At 38.1% G+C, this 26,970-nt stretch overlaps 2 protein-coding genes across 5 annotated transcripts; one reads left to right on the top strand and one right to left on the bottom strand.

Annotated features, from left to right (window-relative positions):
• Positions 1 to 3,230: 3,230 nt before the first annotated feature.
• On the bottom strand, positions 3,231 to 9,464 carry LOC106067660 (uncharacterized). 2 transcript variants are annotated; one of them, XM_013226872.2, is made up of 3 exons: positions 7,235 to 9,464; positions 6,041 to 6,193; positions 3,231 to 3,678 (listed from the first exon to the last, which is right to left on the bottom strand). In XM_013226872.2, exons 1-3 carry the CDS (start codon positions 9,149 to 9,151, stop codon positions 3,322 to 3,324), a joined length of 2,427 nt encoding a protein of 808 aa, XP_013082326.2. In that variant the 5' UTR covers positions 9,152 to 9,464; the 3' UTR covers positions 3,231 to 3,321. The 2 variants fall into 2 exon arrangements, with proteins under 2 accessions (XP_013082326.2, XP_013082325.2); XM_013226871.2 differs by having other exon boundaries at positions 3,231 to 3,681; positions 7,235 to 9,463.
• A 1,853-nt stretch (positions 9,465 to 11,317) lies between these two features.
• On the top strand, positions 11,318 to 25,893 carry LOC129922988 (uncharacterized). 3 transcript variants are annotated; one of them, XM_056011554.1, is made up of 6 exons: positions 11,320 to 11,642; positions 13,761 to 13,928; positions 19,458 to 19,556; positions 20,057 to 20,143; positions 24,582 to 24,736; positions 25,088 to 25,893. In XM_056011554.1, the coding sequence occupies exons 1-6, from the start codon at positions 11,505 to 11,507 to the stop codon at positions 25,251 to 25,253; spliced, it is 813 nt and encodes a 270-aa protein (XP_055867529.1). In that variant the 5' UTR covers positions 11,320 to 11,504; the 3' UTR covers positions 25,254 to 25,893. The 3 variants fall into 3 exon arrangements, with proteins under 3 accessions (XP_055867530.1, XP_055867529.1, XP_055867531.1); XM_056011556.1 differs by lacking the exon at positions 11,320 to 11,642 and adding an exon at positions 11,672 to 11,767; XM_056011555.1 differs by lacking the exon at positions 13,761 to 13,928 and having other exon boundaries at positions 11,318 to 11,642.
• Positions 25,894 to 26,970: the final 1,077 nt, after the last annotated feature.

The raw sequence follows: 26,970 nt of genomic DNA, 5'->3' as shown, positions 1-26,970 counted from the left end.
TTGTGTGTGCACAATATTAAAACACACACATTCTAATGTCAGTGATATAGTAATAATTACACAACAAACTTATATCCCAAATCTTAGGGACAAATAGAATTATGGTTCTTTTATTTTAACTTCTGTTAATATCAAGGCTAGCAGGCCCAAAAAGAGTATGGAAATTAAGAATTTAAGAATGCTATAAATTAGAGTTCATCTTTTAGACCTTACGATTAATAGGGCAGATGATGTAAAAATAATCTGTTTCTGTTCCCCACGGTTAACGAGGGTATCATGTAGCCAGCACAACGACCAATCACTTTTACTTTTACCTAATTAATGTCAGGTACCCATTAGAAGAGGGTGAACCCAGAGGCGCCCTAAAGATCCGGAATTAAAAAATTCCAGTCTTCACCAAGATTCGAACCCAGGACCCCCGGTTCGGAAGCTTAGGGTTTTACCAGTCAGCCAAGAATATAAGTCCATTGAAAAGTACTGAGTTAAAAACTATGTCTAAAACGAACTGATGTGTGCAAAGTGCATCGGTTGTGAGTTGGATAAACTTGATCCTGTCCAGGGCACATTTCAATACCATCGTCAAAAGCTGCACTGTAATAACTATACTGTTCAAAGGTTTCATACATTAAAAAAAACAAACTCCCAGGGCAAAAGAATATAAGAATAATCTCGATTTCTGTATTCCTTCAGACTTGAACCACCAGTTCTTGGAAATATTTTCCTTTAAAAATAAAAAAGATCTACGCCCTTGTTCTACAGAGGCCTCGAATAAAACAGGCGAGCTGCCACAGTAGCCCACTATCAGATACCTGAACTCGCCCAATACAACGCAGGAGATAGTGATGTACAATGACCTTTACATGAATCATTTCCAGGCTCCAAATGACCAATGCGTTGTAAACTATGTTGTTTCCGACGTGTAAGCGGCATTTTCACCAGCTTAATAGGCCTTGTGTTTGAGTTTCTAGTACACTCAATTTATTTAATGACATGACCAACGCATAATGTTTCGCCTCAGAACTGGACACAGAAGAGACAACATATGCTCCGTAACCTAAATGTCGGGACTTGCAAAACTATATCGAAAAGCCCACAAGACTGGCCCCGAAAACCTCCTATAGAAGACAAACTATAAGGAGACCTGCCTGAACTGGAAATCACTGAGCGGTTCATTTTAGATATAGGATTACTGGACTTTCCATTATATATAATAGAGAGAGCACGAAGAAGAAGAAGAAAATATATTCAATCAAATTTGTTATTTTTAAACCTACAAGCTTAGTTTAGCACGAACCCTTACAATTACATGGGATTGAAAATAAAAAAAGGCCACCAAGATGACTTGTTTAGATAAAGTTTTGACTCCTCTGCAGCTTTTGTGTGTCCGCTTCTCTTGGGTTGCTCTAAAGGAACTCCCTTTGACTCACTTCTTTAGTGGCATACAAAAACAATCAAAGGACAATATTTTGTTATTGTGTTAGCTATATCCCCCCCCCCCTCTTGTCTTCCAGTAAACACAGAAAAAGTCACCTTCCATTGGCACCTCACATACCTATAGAACAGGGGTGGGCAACCTTTTTGTATCGAGGGCCGCATTAACAAAATTTAGGGAATGGGGGGCCGCATATATGTATATTTCCTTACGGATAATAAAGATTATATATAAAGATATGTGTGTGTGTGTGTGTACTTACAACTTAGAAAAATACGCTAGTTAACTGTATAATGCCTTTTAATTCATATTTATACTGTATCATACATTCACTTTTCCTTTTTTTCACATTCCAAATTGAGGAATTACTAGAGTTAGCAATTTCTGAAACCAATTTAACAATTTTTTTTTTAATTTGCTATTGTCTTTTCATATTACATTTCACCACAAATGTATAGTTGTACTTAATGAGAGGAATTTAACTATTTACACTCGTGCGTAATGTTCCTGAATTGTGGAGCTAGCTTTCTAGTTGTTATACTGTGACTGCTGTCAAATTATAGTCATTCACCATCGACCTGTGATTACACTTATTTATTTCCACAAGAAAAATACTTGTTCACATATGTATGTGTACCAAAATAATGTTAAAACTTAGCTGCAAAGTTTTTTTAAAGTGTGGAAATACAGCTTCTGGCACCCATTAAGCTACCGTGGAAGTACTGACTTGAACTTCTCTTACAGGTTACAATTTGTATGGCGTTATGTTCTCTGGACCTGAATCAGCTTCTGCACTAAATGGTGAGCTGATGGTATTGAAAACTGGTTCTTGACGTCTTAAAATTTGCCTTCATAAATTTCATAATTAAGGAATCCAAATAAGTCTGATAATATTAACCATTTCACTAGAAATATTTTCACCTTTCAACAAAGGAAAATGACAAAACCTATTTTCCCCTGCTGGCCTGGAGAAATTGGAAAGCCTTGTTGGAAAAATTTAACATGCATTACATAAGCAAGCAGCCCATTGCAATAGCTACCATGAAAAACATAAAATATCTTCCACTCTTCATTAGAAATATTAGTTTCAAAGTCACAGTCAATATCCTTCTAAGAATATGGACATTTCTACTTTGAGAATTTATATTCTTCTCATTACCTTGCCCTTGCTAAGCCAGCGGATGCATCGGAATATTTAGTTTATATATCTACAAGTACTTTTCTATACTGCCTTTGGTGATGACCGTAAGTTAGATGTTTTTATTAACGTCTTTTCTTGCGCATAATATGATGAGAATTCATGCAGCTTTGTGCAAACTTTTCTGTTTAGAGTTTATGGTTGGGATATTCTTAAAAAAAAAGTTTTTCTCAGTCAAAGATCGAGCTCCATCAGTTGTTACACTTGCCATCTTGTTCCAATCATACCCAACATTCAACACAGTTCTTCAAAGCATTGAAGAAATACTGGCCTGAGATTGTGTCTTTGACTTTATATAATGAGAGAATTTCGTTAATTTGTAGGGAAATTTAGAATTATTTTTAATAGATTAGCATTTTTATATGTATATACTGTGGGTACACATGATTTCTGTAGGTATTCGCGGGCCGCATAAAACACTTCAGCGGGCCGCATGTGGCCCGCGGGCCGTAATTTGCCCACCCCTGCTATAGAATATCACTTTCAGCCATCTCTTGCGGTTTCTGGAGCTCGCTTTGTCGGCCCAAACTTTAAGAAACTCAATTTAATGAAGTAACTATTGAGTAACCAACACGTCTAGGTTATATATTTAACCTTTTTTTTTATATATAGACTATAACTGTCTATATTTTTCTAGGATGTTTTGATTTGCTTCTAAATAACGCGATGGTCGTCTTGAAAGATGGCATGTTTACATTGAAGACTCATGGGAAGGCTCTGGCTGTGGCAAGTTTATCTTCTCGACATCCGAGCGGGCACTACTCAGCCTAGAATCGTGGATGACTCCTGGTATGCCGATAACTATGTCGATCGGTTGCTTGACGATTGGACGCTCCATCGAGGGCTCGTAGTTGGACTCGTAGAATATTTGTTCGCTCTTGGTGGCCGAGGGAAAAGCGATGGGATTGTCCCCGAGCTTCTCAAAGACGTACTTTAGGAAGGCGTCGGTGTCGGTGTCGTATTTGAGTCTCTGCTTAAAGAGCTGGCCTTGCTCGATCAGAGTACCGATCGCACTTTCGTTTGGAGCCAGCAGAACTGAGTGGGTCAACTGCTGTGTTGAAAGAAATGTATTTACGTATTTTTCACCACTAATAAAACATAATAAACAGTTACACTTTACGCGGTACCTGCTTCCAGGGCCGGCCCTAACAATTGCAGGCCCTATGCGAAATAGATTGCGCGAAGCCCAGTCAGGGTAGGGATATGGATAATAATAATTAAAAATAAGATTTTGTGTTAGAAAATAAATTCGTTCTTATGTTACATTTTTATTAAAAAGAAATCTGACAATGTCGTTTTTTTATCGCGCGTAGGATTGGCGTTTACCAAATTGAATGACAGCCCAAAAAGACAATTTTTTAGTTTTTTTTAAAGTGGATTTATATGAGTTTTCAGAAAATTTTTAAAATTTCAAATTTCCAGGACTTTTTCGTATATTTTGCAATTTTAAGAGATTTCCAAGAGCCCCTGGAAAATCAGGAGGCAGCGGGAAATCTAATAATACATAAATTATAATGGTTTAATTAAATAATTTACACCTAGAATTAGCGCAGGGCCTGTGAAAGGGCTGGGCCCACTGCGGTCGCGTAGGTTGCAGTGGCCTAAGACCGACCCTGCCTGCTTCACCTTCGGACTATAAGTTAAACCATCACTTGCCCCAACGCAGCTATGGAAGGTTGTGAGTTTAATCCCCCAAGGAGTTTTGAGGTTAAAAACTCTCTTAAATAAAACTAAAAATGAAACAAATAAAAGTCACCGAAATCCATGAGCGTAGCCAATGGGGGTTTGAGTTTAAACACCCCGCCAGATTGTTTTGAGTTTTAAACCCCTCTCTAGAGGGTTTTGAGTTTTAAAACCCCTCTTAGATATAAAAATAAAGCCAACTACTGTAACAAAATTCTGTGAACGTAGCCAATGGTAAGGTTTGAATTTAATTCCCCCCCTCCCCTTTACAGAATGTTTTGAGTTTATCCCCCCTCCAGAGAGTTTTGAGTTAAAAAAGCAACTTTTAAATATTAAACTAAAGCAAACTAGTAGCCAATGAGGGCTTTGAGTTTAACCCCTTCCTCAAGAGGGTTTTGAATTTAAAACTCCCTCCAGAGGGTTTTGAGTTTAAACCCACCCTCCAGAGAATTTTGAGGCTCAAAACCCTCTCTTAATTATTTAACTAAAGCAAACTACAGTCAGCAAATTCTGTGAGCGTACCTAAAAGGGGGGTGGTAAGTTTAAACACTTCTTCAGATGGTATTTAGTTTAAAATCCTCAACAGATGGTTTAGAGTAGTTTAGATGATAAAACTCAATTTTTCGATAAAAATCTAGTTACCAAATTCCATGAGCGTAGCCAAGAGGGGTTTTGAGGTAAACCCCCATTTCCAATAAAAGGAAAAGGTAAGCTACAATAACTTAATTTCAGGAGCTTAGCCAAAAGGGTTTTGTGGCAAAACTATAGTTTTCAGAGAGTTCCATAATTAGGTGCAATGAATAACATTTGGTTTTCAACCTACACAATTTTAATAGAAGAGTACCAGGATGCATGTAGATACCTCAGAAAGTGCATTTTTTAAAGTTTTAAATGCTGGAAATTATGCTTGGCGCCCTGCCAGTGCCCCGGATCCCGCTGGGGGGAGCTCACAGCGCTCCCTATCTGGCAAAAGGTCTATAGTTTTACCATGATTTCCAGGAAGAACCTATTCTAAATTACAAAAAAAAAAAAAAAAAACGTTCCAAAGAATACACACACACACACACATATATATAATTGGGAGTGGAGAAAAAAAATTCCCCCAACCCCGGAAAACAAAACCCTGGTTACTACTATGATTCAAACAATGAAGATCCTTCAATAATTCTGGAACTAGGAATCACTTGAATCAAATACACACTGTGCAATAAAATTAAACAAGTTAACTATCTCAGTTCAAGCTCATAATTACAACTACATCTACAAATGGCCCTGGTTCTACAACTCAAACTACAACTACGACATAGCTACAACTAGATTTTCCTACAACTGACTTTTCTTTGTCTTTCCCAAACTTTGTATTCATTTACTTCTCTCTGCATTGCGAACAAACTTGCCTTTTCCCTGGCTAAGTTTTCGATCCTTTTATGGTCATGGAATCCCTTCTATTCAAAGAAAGCATGCTTGCTGCAAGAACCCATCAAAAGTTAATCTTGACATTGCTATGGAGATGGTTGCAGAAAACTAAAAATAAAAACTTAGCTGGTTTATTCTACGTGCCCGTGCATCTAAGAATCAAAGGGTTCGGGTTTACTTCAAATTAGGGTTTGGTTTAGGAAAAAAAATTGCCCCTCCACTCAAAGTTCTGGATCCGCCAGTGGTGTATGGATGGTCTTAATAAACAAACAAACTTGTAATAATGAGTTACTCTAACTAAAGGCTACTACCTGCACAAACTCTTCAATAGAATTCTTGGCCAGGTACGCCTTCAGATCATCGATTAAGTCAATATGTGTGCTAGTTGGCGCATCCGCCTTCTGGACCCAGTTGGTTATGTTTATTGGTTTACCAATGGCTTCCCAGACTTTTGCTTTAGCTCTCTTGAATGTGAAACAAATAAAAGCAATTGTCGTAAAGATGAAACTGAAATATTTCTAACCGATGTCTACCTATTTTAAGTTTCCCATTCACAAGGTAAACATTGTATGTGGGCCTTCTTTAGTCGTAGAGCGGGAATGGATTATGTCAAAGAAATTAGATGAAAGTCTGGGCGTTAGCTATGCTAAGAACAATGGCGCCCACATGTCATCCTCCCCCCTCCCCACCCGATGTCGTTGAGACTAAAGGAACGGCAGAAACCCGATACAGTTTCGGGGTCAGCGGAGTATTAGGTTCTGCCAGGGTATGGTACTGGGCTGACATTCAAAGCCTTGCCCATGGTCTGGATATAGCATCTAGGCAGTAGGGATTTCGATTCAGAGTTTTCCTTCTCAAAGCAAAAAAGCGCCTCCTGCCTGAAGCTTATTGGTTTAGGCGCCAGTTATTGTGTTTTCCCCTTCTCCTGTCAGTTATAACCGTCCCGCCGGACTCAAGATCCAAGGCACACGTGAAGGCCAGACGTAGGACTGGTTATCAGAAGCTATTTTGAGACGTATGCCATGGAAGCATTTTATAGTGGGATCGTGGGGTCATTGCAACTTCCGGCAATAACAACCTTACAGAACCAATCACAATATACATTGTCATTAAAGATATACTATATAATCCCCCCCCCCTAAAAAATGATGGTCAAATTACAAGATACTCATGGCTGGCAAAGACCTTCCACAAGGGAGATTACTAGGAACAAGAAAAAGGAGATAGAAAAAAACGTAACACTGTAATTGAAAGGACTGGAATGTCTAGTCAAGGCAAAAGACGACGGAATGGGGACGATGTGTAGTGCCCTAACCGGTTCAACAGCAATAAACTCTAGGTGAAGATGAAGTAGTATACATTCAACCCTTACAACCATAAATGTAATATCAATTTTTCTATTACAAATAAGACTTCTTACTTAATTTTCAAATTATATAACCATAGAAACTCCTTGGCTTTTTTTTTTTAAATATATGTTTTACAAGAGTTAAAACAATACCTACTTTGCTAAGCTGTCCAACCAAATCACATTCCAATGGAAGAGTTTTCATTTGATGCGTGTCTAGTTTTGATTCAAAGTCCCAGCCTGCAAACAATGGGCATGGAGGTGCAGTGCTCTTCTGGACATCCTTGTATTCTTTCAACAAAGACATTTTCTTCTTGGCAACTTTCTTTTTCAGAACTTTCTTACCTTTTTTTTTCTCTTCTTGGATGGACATTTTTTTCTTGGCCATTGAGTCTGGTAAAGTGCTAGCGGATGTTTCCCCCTCAAAGGATGTGGACGAGACTGTTCCAGAGGAATGCCGTGGCGTTGATGAGCTTTCGCTCGACGAAGACTTGTCATCGTCGTTGCTTTTTTCGTTTCCTTTGGATTCCGTCATCTTAGCTTCCGTCGCATCCATGCTTGCCTCCTCGGCGTCGGCATTGTTGTTGGAATCTCTCGGAAGATGCTGCACCGATCTTCGTCTGATGCGCGTCACATGAACGCGGCTGTTTCTGGAACTCTCCTGTCCAAGATTATACTTGCTCGACAATTTGCGGCCATATGTTTTGCAATCGGACACTGACGTTGCTGCCCCCGCGATCGACGAAGATCCACGGAGCTCTGGGCAGGAGGCTAAAGACAATGCTGCGTTTGTAGAGTTTGTAAATTTTGAGTTGACCATTTCAGAGCTGAAATTTCTAGTATCGAGAGAATCACCATTGCTCCGGTCTTTTGATTCCACTGCCAACATTGGATTTAGTTTCAGGTTTCCATCGTCGCAAGGATTGAGCGTTAACTTCCTAGATCCACTTTTGGTCGCTTTATGAGCAGAAGAGTTCATGGAACCGGAGGCTTTAATTTTTCGAATGATACGAGTACGAATCACGCCTGTAAGATTGCCTCCTCTTATTCGCGTCTTGCTTTCAGGTCTGTCTAACTTACTAGAGCTGCTGTGTAGAAAAGACACCGGTGAATAAGAAGCTGGGTTGTGGGTTTCTACTGCTCCATTTGTCTTTCTTTTATTGTGATCAGATTTTGAGCGCTGGCATGTGAAATTATTAGTTTTATTGGCAGCAAGTACAACAGCTGAAGTGTGCTGATTCACGTGAAATGGGGAAGTGGCAGTAGATGAATTCCAGGATGGGCGATTTCTCAAGGCGCTCATTGTCGTAAATGACTTTGAGTTTTGAGTATTTCTGTGTTTAAAATATTCACTACTGGGCTTTAATGTTGCTCTGAAAATTCTATCCGTTTGGGTTTTTTGTTTTTTTAATTTCCGCGGGAAATCTCTTTTAGTGATAATTGTAGCTGTACTCCGTGTGTTTTTTCTTGGTACGATTCGATGAACCGAAGAACAGAGAGCAGCCCCCGCAATAATGTTTGACTTTATGGTCTCGTCATGTTTGGTTCTGTTTTCACCCTCTTTAGTGCAGCTTTGGCCTGGCTTGACTCCCTGCTGTTGGGGTTTGGTGCTACGTCTTTTGTTTCGGAGAACCCTCGGGGTCCCTCTAATCGATGTCTTCGCCTTGGCCGTAGCGTTACAGGCTTTAGTCCTCTTTTTGGCGCCGCGCCGTAACTCCTGCGTCGAGAGGTTCACAGCATTTGGCGCTTCGACATTGGACTCATCGGCTTGAACGGTTTTCAAGTGTGGATTTAAAACGGCTCGTCCATTCTTTAACACAGCTTGATTCAGTTTGATGCCACCGAGCATTGCATCGGACACTCCTGACGTTATGACACAGGAGGAAGCAGACTTCAATTCCTCTGTGACACGCGACGCTAAGAGGTCTGCTCTTTCAGAGGTTTTGTCAGACGACCGTTTACTGTGAAAAGGTTTCTGATTGTCTGTTACCTGTCTGTTAGCCCCGGCTTGACCTTTTACTGTCCCAGACTGGTTCAATGACATACTGTCACTAATCACCAGTTTAGACATCATAATTATGAGATCTTATGACTCTAATTCATTGAAACAAAGTTTTTAAACTTAAAATCTTGGCTTTTATTTTGGAAGGTGAATTCGAGTCGAAAAAAATACAATTTTTTGTTTTTAGGAAGCAAGTTGAGAAGCAAGATTTTTAAACGTTATTTTATTTTCTTGATTAAATTTATTTATCATACAATTATTTGAATACCTGTTTTTCGGTGTTCATAAATATGATTAAAAATATCTTGATATTTTGCATGGCCCGTATAACTTCATTTATGAATTCTGAACATCTATTTCCGCCATTTCAAAATTTAAAGCAGCTCTTGAATTGATGACGCAACTTTCATTTTAAGACTTTTCTATTTTGTGTAACACCACATGTTTCCGTATATACTGGGGGGAATATAAACTATAATTCTCAGATATGGGCAGTCCATTTCTTCTCTATAACCTTTGGTACAGCCATGCTCTATGCAAACTTTGCATACTTTACAAGCAATATTTTATTGACAGAATCATGCCATATTGAGTTCGTATTGCCGCCGATGGCTACCACTTTTTATAGTCCAGGGATCGAGTCGGTATTTTTTGTTCTTCTTTACAATTCTATAAACTTACAGTCTCTTCATGTGTGGAAGTTGGATGGAAGGGGCAAAAAACTAACAAAAGAAAAGAAGAATACTCCTTAAAAAACAAAGGTTATTTAAGGGAAAGAACCGCTAATTACTGCCATTAATTTCAAGATGGCAGGATTTAGCCTCCCCCCTTATGCTATATGAAATAAAATTAATAAATTACTACTAATTTATTATTTAATTAATTTAGTTAATCTTTGTTATTGATTCTTATACTGTTGTCGATTATGAATAGTTATGAAAAGTTTCAACTTGCTCCGAGAATGGGAAGTGGGAGAACAAAAGTAACACAACGTAATGAGGGAGATAAATCCTTATATGCATGTACATCTTTCATGAAGTAGCACTTATTCCCCTTATTTTTATATTAAACTTGAATCAATTAAAACAATTAATCGATTAATTAATTAATTAATTACTAATAATTATTTAAATTATTGATTAATTGGGAAACGTTTCAACTTGATCCGAGAATGGGAAGTGGCAGAAAACTCATGTTCAAACTTTTTACCAGACAGATAGACAGACAGAAAAACGGACATAGTAAAAAAATAGGTCAAAAGTTGACAAGTTTGGAAATTTCCAAAACTGGCAACGAATGGAGCGTCACTCTAATATCGCGAATGTCAAGTAGTAAAGATCCCCTTTTAGACCTTGCGATCTATAGGTCAGATAATGTTAAGGTCATTTGTTTCTTTGGTCAGCGGTTAACGAGCAGTGTGTCATGTGGTCAGCACAACTTAAAGCGGTGACCTATAAAGGGGACTAATTCAGCTTTTACCACGCATCAGTCAAGTACCATTTCTTTCCCTTGTATGATACTAAAAAACAAAACAAAAATATTACCAATAATTAATTAATTGGTTAATTTTAAAAACTGATTCTTGTGTTGTCAGGTAAAAGAAATAATTGTGAAAATTTTCAGCTTGATCCGAGATTGGGTGTCGGAGAAATACGGTGTACAGACTTTTGGCCTGACAGACAAATGGACAGACAGGCAGACGGAGTGAGTTGATATAAGCGTTGTAAAAAGTAAGTATTGGTTTAAAAAAAGTTTTTAATGTATCTTGCTTTTTTTTTCTTTAACATGTCCATTTTTTGCTATAGGAACAAGGGTAGGATATCACCACGTCACGGCCCCACATAGCCCGTAGGCTGGGTATCACTCACACTGACTCACAGGCTAATGTCAATTGATTCTATGCTCAGTACCGACTTTTTTTTTTACATACTACAGGAGTACAGGTGAACAGTTTTATTGCATTTCCGACTAAAAATAACAACTTGACTAATTTATTTTAATGTATACGGTTATAGCCCCTCCTATCCTAGACAAACCTCCAATATACGCGGGACAAGGCGGTGTTTTTGTTGTCAAGTGTATCGCCTGATATCAGTTTGCAGCGTGACTGGTTGCTAGGTGGCGAGAGGAGATCATCTGGTTTATCTTTTTCTTCCTGGCTCCGAGATTATTTCCCCCCAACTCAACTTAGACAACATAGGCTCAGGTTTTTTCGAAAAACTCTTCTACTTGTTGCGTAGCCACAAAGGAGGCGGGGGGAGGGACACATACAGAAATATAAATATATATATAATAGCGTCTTTTTGATGCCACCTTTCCTAGCCCAATTCTCTCTCCCTCCTTTCAATGTAATCATCAAAGAAAGCTTGGCCAGAGGCAGCGTGTTTACATGGTCTACAGGTGCGTTCGACAGTCCGTTTAGAAAATGTCGGCTCAACTACCTCGCTCACGTTCCGAATGCACGATAAAGGTCAAACTGCCTAATTCAATCCACGTGCAAGGTGGCAGTAATAAGGGGAACTGTGGTTTGTCCGTGAGCAGTCCGGAACTGAGATCTATGCTGGTGAGTATCAATAGTGTAGATCACTTAGTATCAATAGGTCGCTTACCTTGCTACTTGTGTCGTGAAATAGTGGTACGGTATCTATTTCAGTTAGTTTTCGTAATGCTTCTTTTATGCACAGATAGGTCTGTAAGGTTTCTTTATTTCTTAGTTTGTGTTCAATTGTCATAGCGTTGTGTTTAATATCTGATTATGTTTGGCGGATTTACTAACATCTATGTCACGATAAAATGTATATTCTAACAATCTAGTTCTAGGTTAATTTAGTTTGCATATTACTTTTTTTTTCTCATTATGTCGTTTAAATGTAATATTATTCTAAATTGCAATCTTGTTTTTATTTCATACGCTCTTGTAATAGTTAGGGCTATATTTTTTTTCCACTAAGATTAAAGCTAAATTCACGTATTTATTTTATACAAGAAAAAGTGTTTGTTAACTTGATCCTTAAATCTGAGATCAAACCAGAACCATTGACCTCCTTCAGTTGGGCTGAATTATTTACTTAATTCAATTTACATTTCACACAGGAACCGTACAACATACACTTGCTCGTGTGCACACACACACGCACATTACACACCATTGTAAACAGTGTGTCAATTGAAATACACTGACACTCTAACACGGAGTTATCTATCACTGAAAATATTATGTTTAAAATTTATCGGATTTGCGCGTTTAGCATATGTGTGTGTTCGTGCGTGACTGCAAAGCGCGCGATCTCCCACTTCCCATTCTCGGAACAAATTGAAACTTTGCAAAATTATTCATTGTACCTGACAAAACATAAATCAATTAAAACAAAACACACAATTAGTTTTATTAATTATTGGTAATTAATTATTTTGTTTGATATCGAAATAAGGTGAATAAATGCTACTTAAATAATGAGATATGTGTATGTATATATGGATTTAATCCCCTCATTACGTATTGTAACTTTATTCTCCTACTTCCCATTCTTGGCGGATCGAGTTGAAGTTTTGCTTTATTAATTCATTGACAATACACGAATCAATCTAACAATTAACCAATTAGTAGCAATTCATTAAATTTGTTTTATAAAGTAGAAAGGGAGAAAACTCTGCCTTAAAGTAAATAACGGTTCTTTCTCTTTCTCGTTTCGACATAACATTTATCTCATCTTGAAAGCTGGATCGAGTCAGGTCATTGGTAATGTTCATTGGTAATGTTCATTGGTAATATCACAAAATGACAGTAAAATTCGAAGTAAACGTTAGGTGTCCCTTTAATACCCAACGATCTATGGATCAGATGTAGTAAAGGTCATCTGTTTCTAGGGACTATGGTTAATGAGGGTGTCATGTGGCTAGCACAACGACTTTACTTACCCAACCCATTAGTGTTGGGGGGGGGGACTCAAGGGCGGCCTAAGAATTCCGAAATTTCAAAATCGATGGGTTTCAAGCACAAACCCCTTCGGTTCAGTAGCCTAGCGCTTCACCGCTGAACCACCTGGACACCATAGTTTCACCAAATACTAGCTCTTGCTAAGCCTCACCTAATTTGGCCTGTCAGTCGAGACAGTTTGCCTGAGTGTGGCCGTTGCCGTTTGCAGACAACTGCTTGGAGCCACAGGTGAAAGCTGGGCTCTAAATGGAGACCAAGGTCAATGAGCTGCTCAGAAAGCCCGACTGCCCAGTGGACTCCTCTACAGAGACCCACACACCCCAACAAACATTTCAACAATAGATACAATCTTCTATTTTCATATTCGCCTCATTAGCAGAGCGCTTAGGATGTCGACTTGAGTTCGAATTCAAGTCATTCCCTCCTTTTTGTTTTTATAAATGGTTTTAAAAAGCGACTACGATAAACATTCACCCAGAAATACCTTTCTCCCCCTCCCTTTCCCAAAAGGTCCAGATAAGTGATAGAATTATGGCGTATTGAGAAAGCTAAAAGCATGAAATAGCGCTAAACAAATAAATTGGTAAAAAATATTTCTAATCGCACAGGTTTATTGTTGTTGGTCTAGATCTATTAAAAATGTAATTACATGACTGATCCAAACTAATTGATATCTTGGTAAAAGTTTTTTTTTTAAAGTTTTGTGTGTGTGTGTTTTTCTTGTTCCCTTGTTTCCTTGTTCAGATCTATCTCAACACGACTGTCCCACAAAACCTGCGACCAGAAACACTGTCCTCGTCCCACAAACCTCGGTCACGTGTCCGGCGTAGACTTACGACTGATATCAGACAGGCGGTCAGTTGTACTATGTCATCCTGTTGTGGCGTCAGAGTCTTTCTAATCATCTTACAGGTAAAAACAAAACATAATCAAGTTTGTAGTATAGAATTACTGTTGTTCTTTGATTCTTGTCATGTACCCTGGTAGCCTCGGACGGGTGAAAACCTTAAGTAGTTTTATCTCTGATAAGAACAGCGCAGTGGCATCCAGAGCACGTATTGCTCTACAGTTTGTCTTTGACATGAATATCTTGGACCAGTGTTTCAACCAGACTTCGTAATCAGCTATTCAGCTCAACATTCTTTGGTGTCAATCCACGTAGGCACACGTCGTTGGTTCCGAGTTTCATCTTCCGGAACACGTGTTGTGTCATTGTGAAGAAATAGGTCAGTGGCTGCGGGATAATCCATAGTAAGCATAATTTTGTTTGCAGTTTGGGTAAGATTTGGGACATCTTTGTTTTATGCTATTGTTGATGACTTTCTTCGCTTCCAGTGAGAGTGATGTTTCTGTTAGCTACTGGCCCAGTTACATGTTAAATGAAAACAGTTTTAAGTGACCTACACTGGATCAATGCAATGATTTTTTTCTTTTTTAAAGAGTAGAACCCGTACGAACAGGTGTGCTATTTTGGAGGCAAGTAAATTCTAGAATGTACTAATAATTGAAGCAGTAAAAAGTTTATTTCTTGATATAAATAGATTTATCCTAACTTATATGTGCGTAATCTTTGAGAACAACTTTCCCATATCTGGCGCTTCATTATTTAAAGAGAGTAAAGTTCCCCTTTCAGACCTTACGATCTATAGGGCAGATGATGTAAACGTAATCAGTTTCTATGGCCGATGATTAACGAGGGTGTCATGTGGCCAGCACAACAACCAATCGCCTTTCCCAACTAACGTCAGGTGCTCATTAAAGCTGGGTGGAGTCAGAGGCGCCCTAAAGATCCCGAAATTAAAAAATCCCAGTCTTCACCACTCATTTCAGTCGTACATTATCAGAAATGTGTTGAACCAACTTGACTTTTTGCTTCTAATTAAATGTATTATAAAAGTGCCTACATCTACATGTAGAATCTACATGTTAGTAACTTTTTTTGTTTTAAAGCTCTAACCAGTGAAGTAAGGCTTATAGTGCTATATGTACTATTACCTAAACATCCGATACTCGTTATAACCATTGAGTATGGAAGAGTGTATGGGGCAAGAACGCTTTGTCACGCGTGTCAATGCCTGAAAGAACGGACAGAGAGACTAAAGAAATGAAGAACTGGTTATTACGAGAGCTAGAGAGAGGGTGACGGGCTGTGTTGGAAGAGAGCACACAAGGCTGAAACTGTTCGGCCAGATGCAAAGACGTCACGAGTAAAAGTACCCTTTCAAAACAATGAGATCTATGGGGCAGAAAATGATCAACCAATGTCAAGTAGGTTAAACAAAAGCGTGGACTCAGGGATACGCCCCTAGAAATCCAGAAACTCAAAATCCTTTTTTTCTCATATGGATTCGAACTCGAAACCAAGCTGTTTACCCCTCAGCCACCACAGCCTAAACCATAGGACAGCTTTGAACCAAAAACTACAAAACAAAAATGCCTCGTTAAAAAAAATGGTTTGTCTTATAAAGTAAGCCAAGATTTGTTTCAAACTTCCTTTGACACACTACGTTTGTTGCAGCGCGGTAGAAGAGTTACATTTGTATGCGTAGTTCGAAAGACAACATTGTGTAATCTTCAAAAGAAATATTTGTTAGAATGCAGATTTTAACTTTACGATCAATAAATTATTAGTGCTCTTTTTGAATATCGTAATAGTGTAGATAAGAGCTCATGTTCTAATAAGATAAGATAAGTAAGATAAAAAAGATACTTTTTTTTGGTCCGAAGAAATAGAAATTCAGTATGACTACAATCGTCGACCTCAGCATTACTAGTTTACTACTATAGCAATAATGATATAGATAGAAACATAATAAAACATGCACTTACACCGCCAGCGCTTGAATAATTGGAATTTTACGTACATCTCAGTGACTTACTAGAATCTGAAAACTGTTCTTCTCAAAAAAAGAAGGGAACCTCAATCTTAAAATCTGCGAAACAGTTGCCACCCTATGTCCAAGATGTGACAAATGAACGCTTTAGCTAAAGCACTTCGCACTTCCCTGCTCGCGCCATGAAAATACTAGACGCCTATATGTCAAACATAGTCACGTGATAACAGTTGTCGTAAAAACGTCTGCTTTATCGTGATTTTTTTGTTTCAAGTCATCGACATCAAAGATAAGAAATATGGACATTGTCTCAGATTCACAAGTTTCTCATCTTTTTGTATCGAAACTGCCTCGCTCATTACTAGATCTAACTACAGCAGTCAGCAGTACATGGGGGAAGGGAGGAGCACAAGCGAAAGGGATGGGGGAGGGGGAGGTGCGCCGTTGAGGCGCCAGATCTAATTTTGCTCCTAGCAGTAAATAATGGTAGAAAGATTCGAGTCTACTCACATTTTCCAACAAAATCTCGGCAACATCAAAGGAGAAAGTGATAACTCCGAGGCGTCTATTTGTTTTAGTAATTCTGTAGTCTCGCAGACAATCACGTTGTTCCGGGGTGCAAGAGTTAAAGTTGTTAAAGCATGTAACAAATAAAGTATAACAGAGAGAATATTTTGTTATCAAGCTCCTATTAGTCCGCTTTTAGTTTATAATGATCTTATTGATAATCACCATAAAGACAGTTTATAATGATCCTATTGATAATCACCATAAAGACAGTTTATAATGATCCTATTGACAATCACTATAAAGACAGTTTATAATGATCCTATTGACAATCACTATAAAGACAGTTTATAATGATCCTATTGACAATCACTATAAAGACAGTAACATAAGAGGACTATATGAGGGCATGAGAAAAGCCTTTGGACCTCACACCAGCAAGTGTGCTCCGCTCAAGTCAAAAGATGGCTCAATCATCAGCGATCGTGCGCTGCAAATGGAACGATGGGTTGAACACTATGCAGAACTCTACCAGATTGAAAACGCCATCTCACCAAATGCTGTTTCCAACTTCCCATCACTTCCAGTTTTGACGGAATTAGACGAAACGCCCTCAGTAAAGGAGCTGAGCATTGCCATTGACATGCTTGCACATGGGAAAACACCCGGAGGAGATGGCATTCCTGCTGAAGTAATTCAGGTAGATCTACAACAGATATGATTTTCTCTCTTCGGCAGCTACAGGAGAAGAGCAGAGAACAAAAGCAGCCCCTCTTCATAGCATTTATTGATTTGACCAAGGCCTTTGACCTTGTTAGCAGAAGCGGTCTGTTTGCTGTACTAGAGAGAATCGGCTGCCCAAATAAGTTAAGAAAACTAGTGTCAGCTTTTCACGAAAATATGCAGGGCACCGTTCAGTTTGAAAGTTCTTCCTCCAGGCCATTCTCCATTAAGAGCGGTGTCAAACAAGGATGTGTACTGGCCCCTACACTATTTGGCATCTTCTTCTCAGTCGTACTATCCAGTGCTTTTAAATCCCTGGAAGACGGAATATACATCCATAGCAGATCCGATGGAAGGCTCTTTAACCTGGCACGTCTTAAAGCCAAAACGAAAAGGCGTCGTATCTTGATAAGGGAGCTGCTGTTTGCCGATGACGCGGCACTCGTATCTCACTCACAAGGAGGTCTACAGAAGCTAGTGAACGCCTTAGCAGCTGCTTGTCAAGAGTTTAGCCTTACTATAAGTCTCTCCAAGACCGAAATCCTGGCACAAGACGTCGCAGAAATACCTATAATACAAATTGGGAACCACACCCTTTCAGTGGTGCAGGAATTTACCTACTTGGGTTCAACAATTGTCAGTAACCTAGACTTAGACATCGAGCTGACAAAAAGGATAGGAAAAGCTACCACAGCATTGGCAAAACTCTCCAAGGGCGTCTGGGAAAATGGTAAATTGACCACAGCGACCAAAATCCTAGTCTACAACGCCTGTGTTGTGAGCACTCTCCTTTATGGCAGTGAGAGCTGGTCAACATACATGTACCAAGAGCACAGATTGAATAGTTTCCACTTGCGCTGCCTGAGACGCATAATGGGCATCTCTTGGAGGGACCATGTCTCCAATCAGGAAGTTTTAAGATTGGCCAATATGAACAGCATGTATGCTCTCCTGACACAAAGAAGATTACGCTGGCTCGGACATGTCACCCGCATGCCAGATGGCAGAATCCCGAAAGATATCTTATATGCTGAGCTTGTGGAAGGAGTCAGACCCAAGGGCCGCCCAAGACTAACATATAGAGATGTCTGCAAGCGAGACATGAGAGCCTCAGGCATCAGCGAAAGTAAGTGGGAAAACATAGCCAAAGACCGGAGTGCATGGAGACAGACTGTGCATGCTGGGACAACCCTTGCTGAGAACAAAAGAATTGAAGCGGCTTTAATCAAGAGGGATAAAAAGAAAGCTGCCCTGTCTGCTAGCCCTAAATCAGAGGCATACACATGTACGAATTGTGGCAAAGTCTGCCGTTCTAGAATTGGCTTGATTAGCCACACCAGATTCTGCCCCGTCTCAAGATTAAGCCAAAACCAGTGACTCATTTGGGCGCATCCATTGCCTTTCGAGACAAAAGGAGCCATATATAAAGACAGTTTATAATGATCCTATTGATAATCACCATAAAGACAGTTTATAATGATCCTATTGACAATCACTATAAAGACAGTTTATAATGATCCTATTGATAATCACCATAAAGACAGTTTATAATGATCCTATTGATAATCACTATAAAGACAGTTTATAATGATCCTATTGATAATCACCATAAAGACAGTTTATAATAATCCTATTGATAATCACTATAAAGACAGTTTATAATGATCCTATTGACAATCACTATAAAGACAGTTTATAATGATCATATTGACAATAACCATTAAGACTATCTAGTTACTGCAGGACAGTTTGGTGGCGCTAGTCTTTGAAATGTTCGAATGTGATTGGGTACAAATGACGTCATGCGCGAGTCAGAATTTTTCTCTAATTGACCCTCTGCCCAAGTTATTTGTACCAGTGAAAATGTGCTTCCTAAAAATGTTTGCACGACGAGTGTTCACTGCACAGTGATAAGTGGCTTCTGTAGAAGTCCACTACAGAACTACTTTAAAAGATTCGAAGACCTTTTAGAATTTAGGTGTAGACTGTATCTCTATTCTAGAAAAACTCATAAATGTGAATATCTATATCAGTGAAACCAAGGAGTTTGACATTAACATCTTTGTTCCACGGACGTTGAAATAAATTTTGTTTAATAAACACAAAACATAAATTATAAAAACTTTGTTACATTTTACATGTTTCCAAAATAATTAGAGATAAACCTTACAACGCACCTACTTCAATTATTTTTTGCAAAGAACTATAAGACCTTTTTCCCTAAATATAGTTTGACTGTATTTCACTTTTAGGCCTGACGATGATTTGTAAGTCATGACAATAGACGTTTTTATTAAGTTATTATTTTGTTGTGTTATTGTTTGTTCCGTCTTGCGCTTTTCATTGGATTAAAGTATTAATATATACATTTTTTCAGATACTGTTGGGGGCCTTGATTACAGGTGTCTCCGCCTATGTTCACATTATAATACCTGCCATCCGAATGAGAGAAAAACCTTTATGGGCCGGTGTGCCAGTAAGTTATTGACTTTATTTCATGTTCCTAGCCTAAAACAAAACAAAGTATGGCATAAAAGTATTCAAAAAAAAAAAGAAAATTCCTTGAACATCCTTTTTGGATTTGAATGGAGACACAACCAGACGCAATGGTTCTCACCTCTTTACTAGAAAAAATACACAAATAGTTCACAGTAATTCTGCTAATGAGTCTCAAATGTTTGTCTCTCAGCCTTTGTGAGAGCTCTCCAACTGTCTCTTTCAGAGGCCATCTGCTAATAGCTGCTGTCCACTCTGTCAGTGAGGGCAAAATGGCGATTGAGTTGATCTTTATAGCGCTTACTGGGGGAATCTCTGTTACACCGTCCGATTTTAGTGTTTGAAGAACGAGGACTGGATCTTAAAGCGCAAACCACTTTGATTAACTTAAGTATGCGAATCCCCTATGTATAAATAACTCGTATTGCTAATTACCGGGAACTTTGTTTTCTTGTGAATTTGAAATTTGTCTCCCTTTAGCTCCTGCTGGCAGGATTGAGCAGCGTGTTCTTCTGTGTGAAAGGAAAGAAAGACGAGGAGGTCTCGTTGAGTTTAGTTGTAGTCAAGGTAAGGTTTCCTTCTCGTACTAAATCTAGATCTAGGCTCTACGTCTGTTTTAAAATAAATTGAGGTTATTATCTCTTTTCTGTAATTAAGTTCGTTTGCATAGTTTTAAAATGTATCCGTTAGATCTATGGGTTGCCCTAATGAGATCATTAAAAGTTAGTAGATCTGTTTGGCCATGAAATACTATACATTTATCTATTAATCATTTCAAAAATGTGCATCTCGGATCAATAGTCGATACAGAAATTATGAAAAAAATGGGAAAATTGTTATTTCCGTCCATAATATATAGGCCTATACACAAGAATGCGTATTCACCACGCCAGTTTGTGCTTGATAACGCTTTTTATATTGCATTTTTAAAAATCGAATTAAATTTATAATATAAAAAAATAGTCACCTTATTTTCCGAGCAGAAATATTTGACATTGTCTACCCCTGCACTCCACAATTGTTACCTTGTTGCCAGTTATTACGACGTGAAGCAGCGTGAGCTATAAATGGCTTCTTGCTTTACTAAAAAAAAAATAATTCTCGAACAAAAATAAAAAGAATAACTGATGGGTTTCATGGTCGATATAATTTGAGACTTGAAAGTTTACATTTAAAAAAAAAAAAAAGAAGAGAATAAAAATGTGCACGTTCAACTCAAAACCAGCTGCCATCGAAACATTTTCAGTTGTTTTTGTTGTCCATTAAATGTCTGTCCATGCTATCCAAAAAAGAGGCTGGACATTTTAGCAGATCTGTAAGAAAACTGTGGTATGTAGGAGATTATTTCAAACAGTTAAAGAAAAGGCTTCGAGGAGTTTAGGGCTTTTTTTTAAAAAGAGGATTTGTCACTTAAGCCCCCATTCATGCGGAGATAATGATGATCGTTACTCCTGACTCTCTAAGTTTTCAATCTCTAGGCCTACCTTGACCTTGGTTTTGTTTTCTATTTCCTTAAACTTGTGTGGTGTTTTAAATTTAATTTTAGATTTTTGATAATCTAAAAAAAAAAAAATTTTAAAAATTTAAAACTTTTCCTACTTTATATGTTTAAATAAAATCAGATCGAATAAGATTGTTATTAAAACAAAAATTAGCATGTATGGGGATCGAAGCCACGAACTTATTATTAGAGAATGAGAATGTTAACTTTGCTGCTAATTTCGGGAATTCAGTCTTCAGACTTTTGACCCACTATTTCTACCTTCCACCCATGAAAAGAGTGTAAATTAATAGTATAAATTGAGCAAAAATGATATTACCTTAGAAAGTACACTCTGATCATGGGCGTAGCCAGGATTTTTTTCGTGTGTGTGTGTGTGTGTGTACATAATTAATCCCTTCACTCTCTCGCTTATTGTACTCTAGAATAGGTTCTTCCTGGAATTAGTGGAACATTGTAGACTCCCCGCTGTGAGCACTATTTCCGGTATTAAAAGCCAACAAAATGCGTATTCTGAGGTATCTACAGTGCATTATCCTGCTATTAAAAAGTTTTATTTCAAAAACCTTATGTGCTATTCTTACTGACTTAGATTGTCAAATCCTTCTTGGCTACGCTAATAGAATCTAATATATGTATTCAGACTCAAGAACAATGGTTTATTTATTATATACTTAAAAGTAAACATATACTCCGACCAAAATAAAAATCGCCCCTTCACTTACCGTTGTGATTTCTCCTATGCGCACAAAAATAAGAAATGCAAGCATATAGCCATTGCAGTGGCGGCGCATGAGTCTAAAATGTTGAGAGAAGTTCACAAAATGCATAGGCTCATAGCAACGGAACCTCCAGGTTACTATTTTTTGTAAACGCCTAGGTGCAAGAAACTCTATTTTTAGCAACTTTTTTTTTTAAAAGGGAGGATACTCTGAACTTTTGAATCAAACCTAAGCACACAACTTGGGAGATATCTTAGACTGGCGCCACTGAAATAATGACGAGGAATCGGCGGGGAATGACGTTCAGGCGTCTGCGGACAAGGTACCTCTCATTACGCGAATTATACCTCTTTTGTTTAGACAAAAACTATCAACTTCATGCCTGTGAGAGCGATAAAAGGTGTTCTGTTTAATTTGGCAGAGAAATGATAAAGTGTCGCTATCATAAGTGTTTGTTTTTGTCTGTAGTCTAGACCTATTTTATTTCTAATTGTTTAGATCTATATGATATGCAACGGTGGCACACCGAGACGCAAAAGCTAGAGTGTTATATTCCGTCTCTCCAATCATAAAACTTTAAAAAGGCACACACAAAAAAAAAGCAGGACAAAAAAGTGAGTCACATACTCGTAGGCAGCCCCTGCGGCCTGCAGGTCAGTCATATTAATATTCAACGTAACACACAGGTTCTCATTACCGACGAGTGCATTGCAGCATATCTGAATTGAGTCATATTCCTACGTATGTGTGGGCAGTGGGCCTATTTACACAAAAGTGCACGCTTTCAGAACAGTATAAAGTAACTTTGCACTTAAGAAAATATTAACATTATTTATATTATATTATGACGGGGTACAAACTCTGTAGTCTTTCATTGACATCATCTTAATTCATTATCTGCTCGAGCCATTCTCTGAGTTTGGCTGGAATTCGGGCTGAAGCTGAAATCTATTCAGTAACATTTTTTGGTACACTCGACCGTTCACAGACTTTTTTATCGACTTCAGCACACCGCTAGGACGTCATCAACAAAATAAATTAAACTAACTGCGCTGGAGCGCCAGAGGAGAAGTCGTTAAGATAGTTATTGATTCATTTTCAAAAATTATAGAAACTCTAGAGAAGTTGACTAGAACAGATCAAAACTCTTCTACTAGGTCCAAGCAAGCGGATTGTTAGTTGCTATGCAGTCTTCATTTTTTCACCTATCTTGGGTTTCTGGTCCCTGTATTAACTTAATTAATGATGCGTAAGATATTGTCAATTCGAGACTGCACACTTTAAACGGAAAATTTAAAGACATTCTTAATTACTAGTCGGGAGAACATCGCTGTAGCCAGTGTTACCTTTAGAGAATGCATGTGCTCAGATGAATGCATGAGCACAGATTTGGTGATTAGTGCAGAACAAAGAAGTGTTAGCCACAAGATACCAGAACGTAAATGGTGAAGATTCTGTATTAACACTATTTAACACACAAGGAAGAGCTAAGAATGGAAATGTATTCTTCCTTGGTCGGGATAGTTCAATAAATATTATATAATAACTTGATAAGAGCAATATCATGATGTGGTAGGTAAATATGATTTTTTGTTACCATCCCAACTAGTAAATCCTCAGATCGAAATCAATCTGGATAGTGCTCATGACGACATTGACAAAAACGAATTTCATCTGGAGCGAAAATGACTTCTTCAACGGTTTCTTCAGAAGCATTTGAACTTTTGAAACAAGGACAATGTTTTAATTGAAAAAAAAAGATGTCGGCTAGATGATTCAGTTCTAAATATTGTTTTTATTTTCATATTTCTGACAATTTTGGTAAACGAGTTCTGTGCGAACAAAGTTTTTGCAGACTCAAGCTGATCATTACTTAAAGGCTATCAACTCTGAAAAAAAAATGCGACTCACTAATTTGGCCTTGTTGGGAAAAAATAGATTTAGCCAGCAAGAAAGGAGCTAACATTTTTGTAATACCTTGTTGTTAAATTCTTGTTTTTTTTTTTTTTGTTTTGCAAATGAGCAATACTTTAACAATACATATACTTTAGGTCGACAAAAATAATTTCGCTGTTTTATTTCGTTTTTCTAGAAAAGGGGGGGGGGCATCACGAGGAGCTGCCGCACCGGGCATCATATACCCTAGCTAGGCCACTGGATGAAACTTCGTTTTGTTCAGAAATTGCAAAACTCTTAACAAAAAAAAAAAAAAAAGGTTAAGAATTCTAAATTGTCCAAAACAAAATCTGTCTTGATATAATGGCGACAAACTCGTGTCATAATATAAACATTTCTGTACCTAGGAAGTACATTAAAAAAATGTCGCCAAATCTGGCTACCTTGTTTTAAAAGTCATGTTTTCTACAGGAAAGGGAAGGGGGCGGAAGAATTGAAACGATCAATCAGATATGGATCCACTGTCCATTTTATATGATGACATGTGGGGGGGGGGGGGTTCACATAAAAAGGTTGTATATATATAACATATATAAATTAGAGGCAGTTGTTTTAAACATACATTATGTAATTTCTCCACTAAAATACGTCTGCGTCCCCCCCCCCCTTATTTTTAAAGGAAAGGGCTTGTCATCAATCGCCTCTCCTACTGTCCAACCTGGTATCTAATAATGAAAAGACTTGCTATTAGTAGACCAAAGGAGCTATTTCAACTATTTTAAGCTAAATACAGAAGATAGGGAAATCGAATTTTCAATAAAGCTTTTATACTTTGTTCTCCAGATAGGCCCTGACAGCTCTTTCTGACTCTAACCCTCTTTTCCAGACGGCATGCAGCATCCTGTCTGCGATCTCAATATTTCTGTGTGTCACCGCCGCTGTGTTTTGTGGTATCCACATAGGTCACCTCTTCACCTACGCCTACTGTGAGCACGTGGACAACGGCTGTCTCTGCCACCACTCCCAAGACCAGTCCGCGAGGTGAGCCCTGGATGTTTGGGCTTTCTAGGAATACTTCTAGTTTTCTTGATGCAATGCACAAGACTGACCTCTGACATTATCTTACATTACCAATTCTTTAATAGTCTAGGAATACTTCTAGTTTTCTTGATGCAATGCACAAGACTGACCTCTGACATTATCTTACATTACCAATTCTTTAATAGTCTAGGAATACTTCTAGTTTTATTGATGCAATGCACAAGACTGACCTCTGACATTATCTTACATTACCAATGCTTTAATAGTGTCACGCGACTTGCCTAATGACTGTTACTATTAATGTGCATGTATGTTTGACCTTTATTTAACACTTGGATCACTATTCCACAGGACCTTCTTGTACTCGCCTGTTGAAGACTGTCACTTTGTCTACCTCCATGTTAAAATATTTATCATCGCCTCAGGTTCCCTGTGTGTTGTGGGAAGTTTGGTGGCTTTCTCATTTGTCATACACATTTGGAAATCAAGATATGGTAACATTGCAGGCGGAGTTTAAGGCTTTAGAACGCTGGATATAGTGTGATTCTGGAGTAGGAACAAACAAGTATTTAAGAAATAAAATTAAGAGAAGGACGTCTTTAAATATGTGAAAAATGGAACTAACGAAAAGAAGGGAGATAATTTGGAAACAAATCAGTTTAAAAAGGGGAAATTTGTTCGAAAATGTTTATTTCTGGCACACTCAGGGCTTTTTTAAAAAATGTATTTTAATGGGTTTATTATTTAGGGTTAGGGTTGTTTTCTATTTAACTGATAAAGGTACAGCATCATTCCTAAAGATACTATGACTACTTGGAACAAATAGAGTCACGTACCATTTTGTCATAACTAATAGGACCAATATGTAGATGTATAGTTAGTCTTGGCTGTAGATTGCATTGACTCCATATCAAAGTTGTTTTTTCCAAACAGGTTCTGGTCTGTGTTAATGTGATATCAACATACTGCCTTACGAGACTAACAAACTCCAGAATGTTGATTTCATATTGTAACTGGCCCAAACATGGTGTCATTCTGTATTAATGTATATGTTTTGTAGCCACGTTATATGAGACATGTACATAGGGTATTCTATTGATACATTCTATTGTATTTATAACAAATGATATTCTTGAAAATAAAGTGATATTAACCAATTCAAATCTTGCTCTTCTTATGAATCACTCTCCATAAGACATAAACTTAGGTTTAAACCCAGATATGAACAGCATCATGAACATCTTTTCGTCTTCTTATATAGACTGACTCAACTTATTGAGGTATTATTTAAAAATAATCAAATCTTTTAATCTTCTACCTAAATATGAAACACAGTAGAAATCTTTTCAATGCAAAGATAATTACAAAAAATGTATAAACTACATGCTCATTCTGTTGATCTCCAAACATTCAAGAATGCAAAACATTTTTTTAAATTTTAAATCTAATTTCAGATACAAATATTGGGCATATCATTGAAGGTTAAAAAGATATGTAGGAAAAAAAAACAACAACTAAAATCAGACAAAGACTTCCACAGATTTCTAGACTTCAGATATTTTACCTTTCAACATGCTTCATTGGCTTGCTATGGTATCCAAAAGGATTTCTGGTTTAAGAAGCTACACAGTGCTAAAGTCAAAATCATTTCTGGACTTCATAAAATTTTAATTTAAAAAAATGCTTATAGGAAACTACTGGGTAAAGACTTGTGGACTTTGTTGTGTAAGTTTAATACTAATGTTATCATTTTCCAGCCTCGGGCACACAACTCTAGGAATGGATATTTAGAATCTATCAAATTGTATACCCAGCACCCGGAAGATTCCAGCTACCCGTCGCCTCAGCGTGGCGCCTCCGATGGAAACGTCTAGTAGTGGAATTAGATAGGCTAAGCACGAGTAGCGAACCAGCGGGACCTCCTGGGTGAGCTTTTTTTTTTTTTTATCTCACTCGGGGTAGGGATGGAGCAAGTAGCCCGCACACGTCCAAAAAGTCCGCCACGCCCTTCCACAAAGGGAGCCGTCATCAGTATCCCGATAGCTAGCAGGACCCATGAAAGAGGAATGTGCGCTGTGTACACGGCACGGCCCGATCTGGCCAAGTCTACCGATATGACCGTCTACCGCTGGGAGCCCCACGTCCAGGCCTGGTTGTTGGATAAAAGCCTTTCTAACGACCAACGGGATAATGGCGCCTATAGCGCCGACGCCCTACTGGACTTCACTGAAGGT

This window comes from Biomphalaria glabrata, chromosome 14 (genome assembly GCF_947242115.1).
Source record: "Biomphalaria glabrata chromosome 14, xgBioGlab47.1, whole genome shotgun sequence".
NCBI classification, from domain to species: Eukaryota; Metazoa; Mollusca; class Gastropoda; family Planorbidae; genus Biomphalaria; species Biomphalaria glabrata.
Note: the sequence above shows the minus strand (reverse complement) of the source record. Positions and strands in the feature narration are given on the sequence as shown.

What these genes read in the sequence shown, in the direction of transcription:
- LOC106067660 (XM_013226871.2), bottom strand. Translation starts at nt 9,151, where the DNA reads ATGATGTCTAAACTGGTGATTAGTGACAGTATGTCATTGAACCAGTCT. An exon ending in TGGTTGGACAGCTTAGCAAA is followed by an intron (nt 6,194 to 7,234) that starts GTAGGTATTGTT and finishes TTCACATTCAAG; the next exon opens with AGAGCTAAAGCAAAAGTCTG. An exon ending in CTATTGAAGAGTTTGTGCAG is followed by an intron (nt 3,682 to 6,040) that starts GTAGTAGCCTTT and finishes CTTTCAACACAG; the next exon opens with CAGTTGACCCACTCAGTTCT.
- LOC129922988 (XM_056011554.1), top strand. Translation starts at nt 11,505, where the DNA reads ATGTCGGCTCAACTACCTCGCTCACGTTCCGAATGCACGATAAAGGTC. An exon ending in TCTTTCTAATCATCTTACAG is followed by an intron (nt 13,929 to 19,457) that starts GTAAAAACAAAA and finishes ACATTTTTTCAG; the next exon opens with ATACTGTTGGGGGCCTTGAT. An exon ending in TGAGTTTAGTTGTAGTCAAG is followed by an intron (nt 20,144 to 24,581) that starts GTAAGGTTTCCT and finishes CCTCTTTTCCAG; the next exon opens with ACGGCATGCAGCATCCTGTC.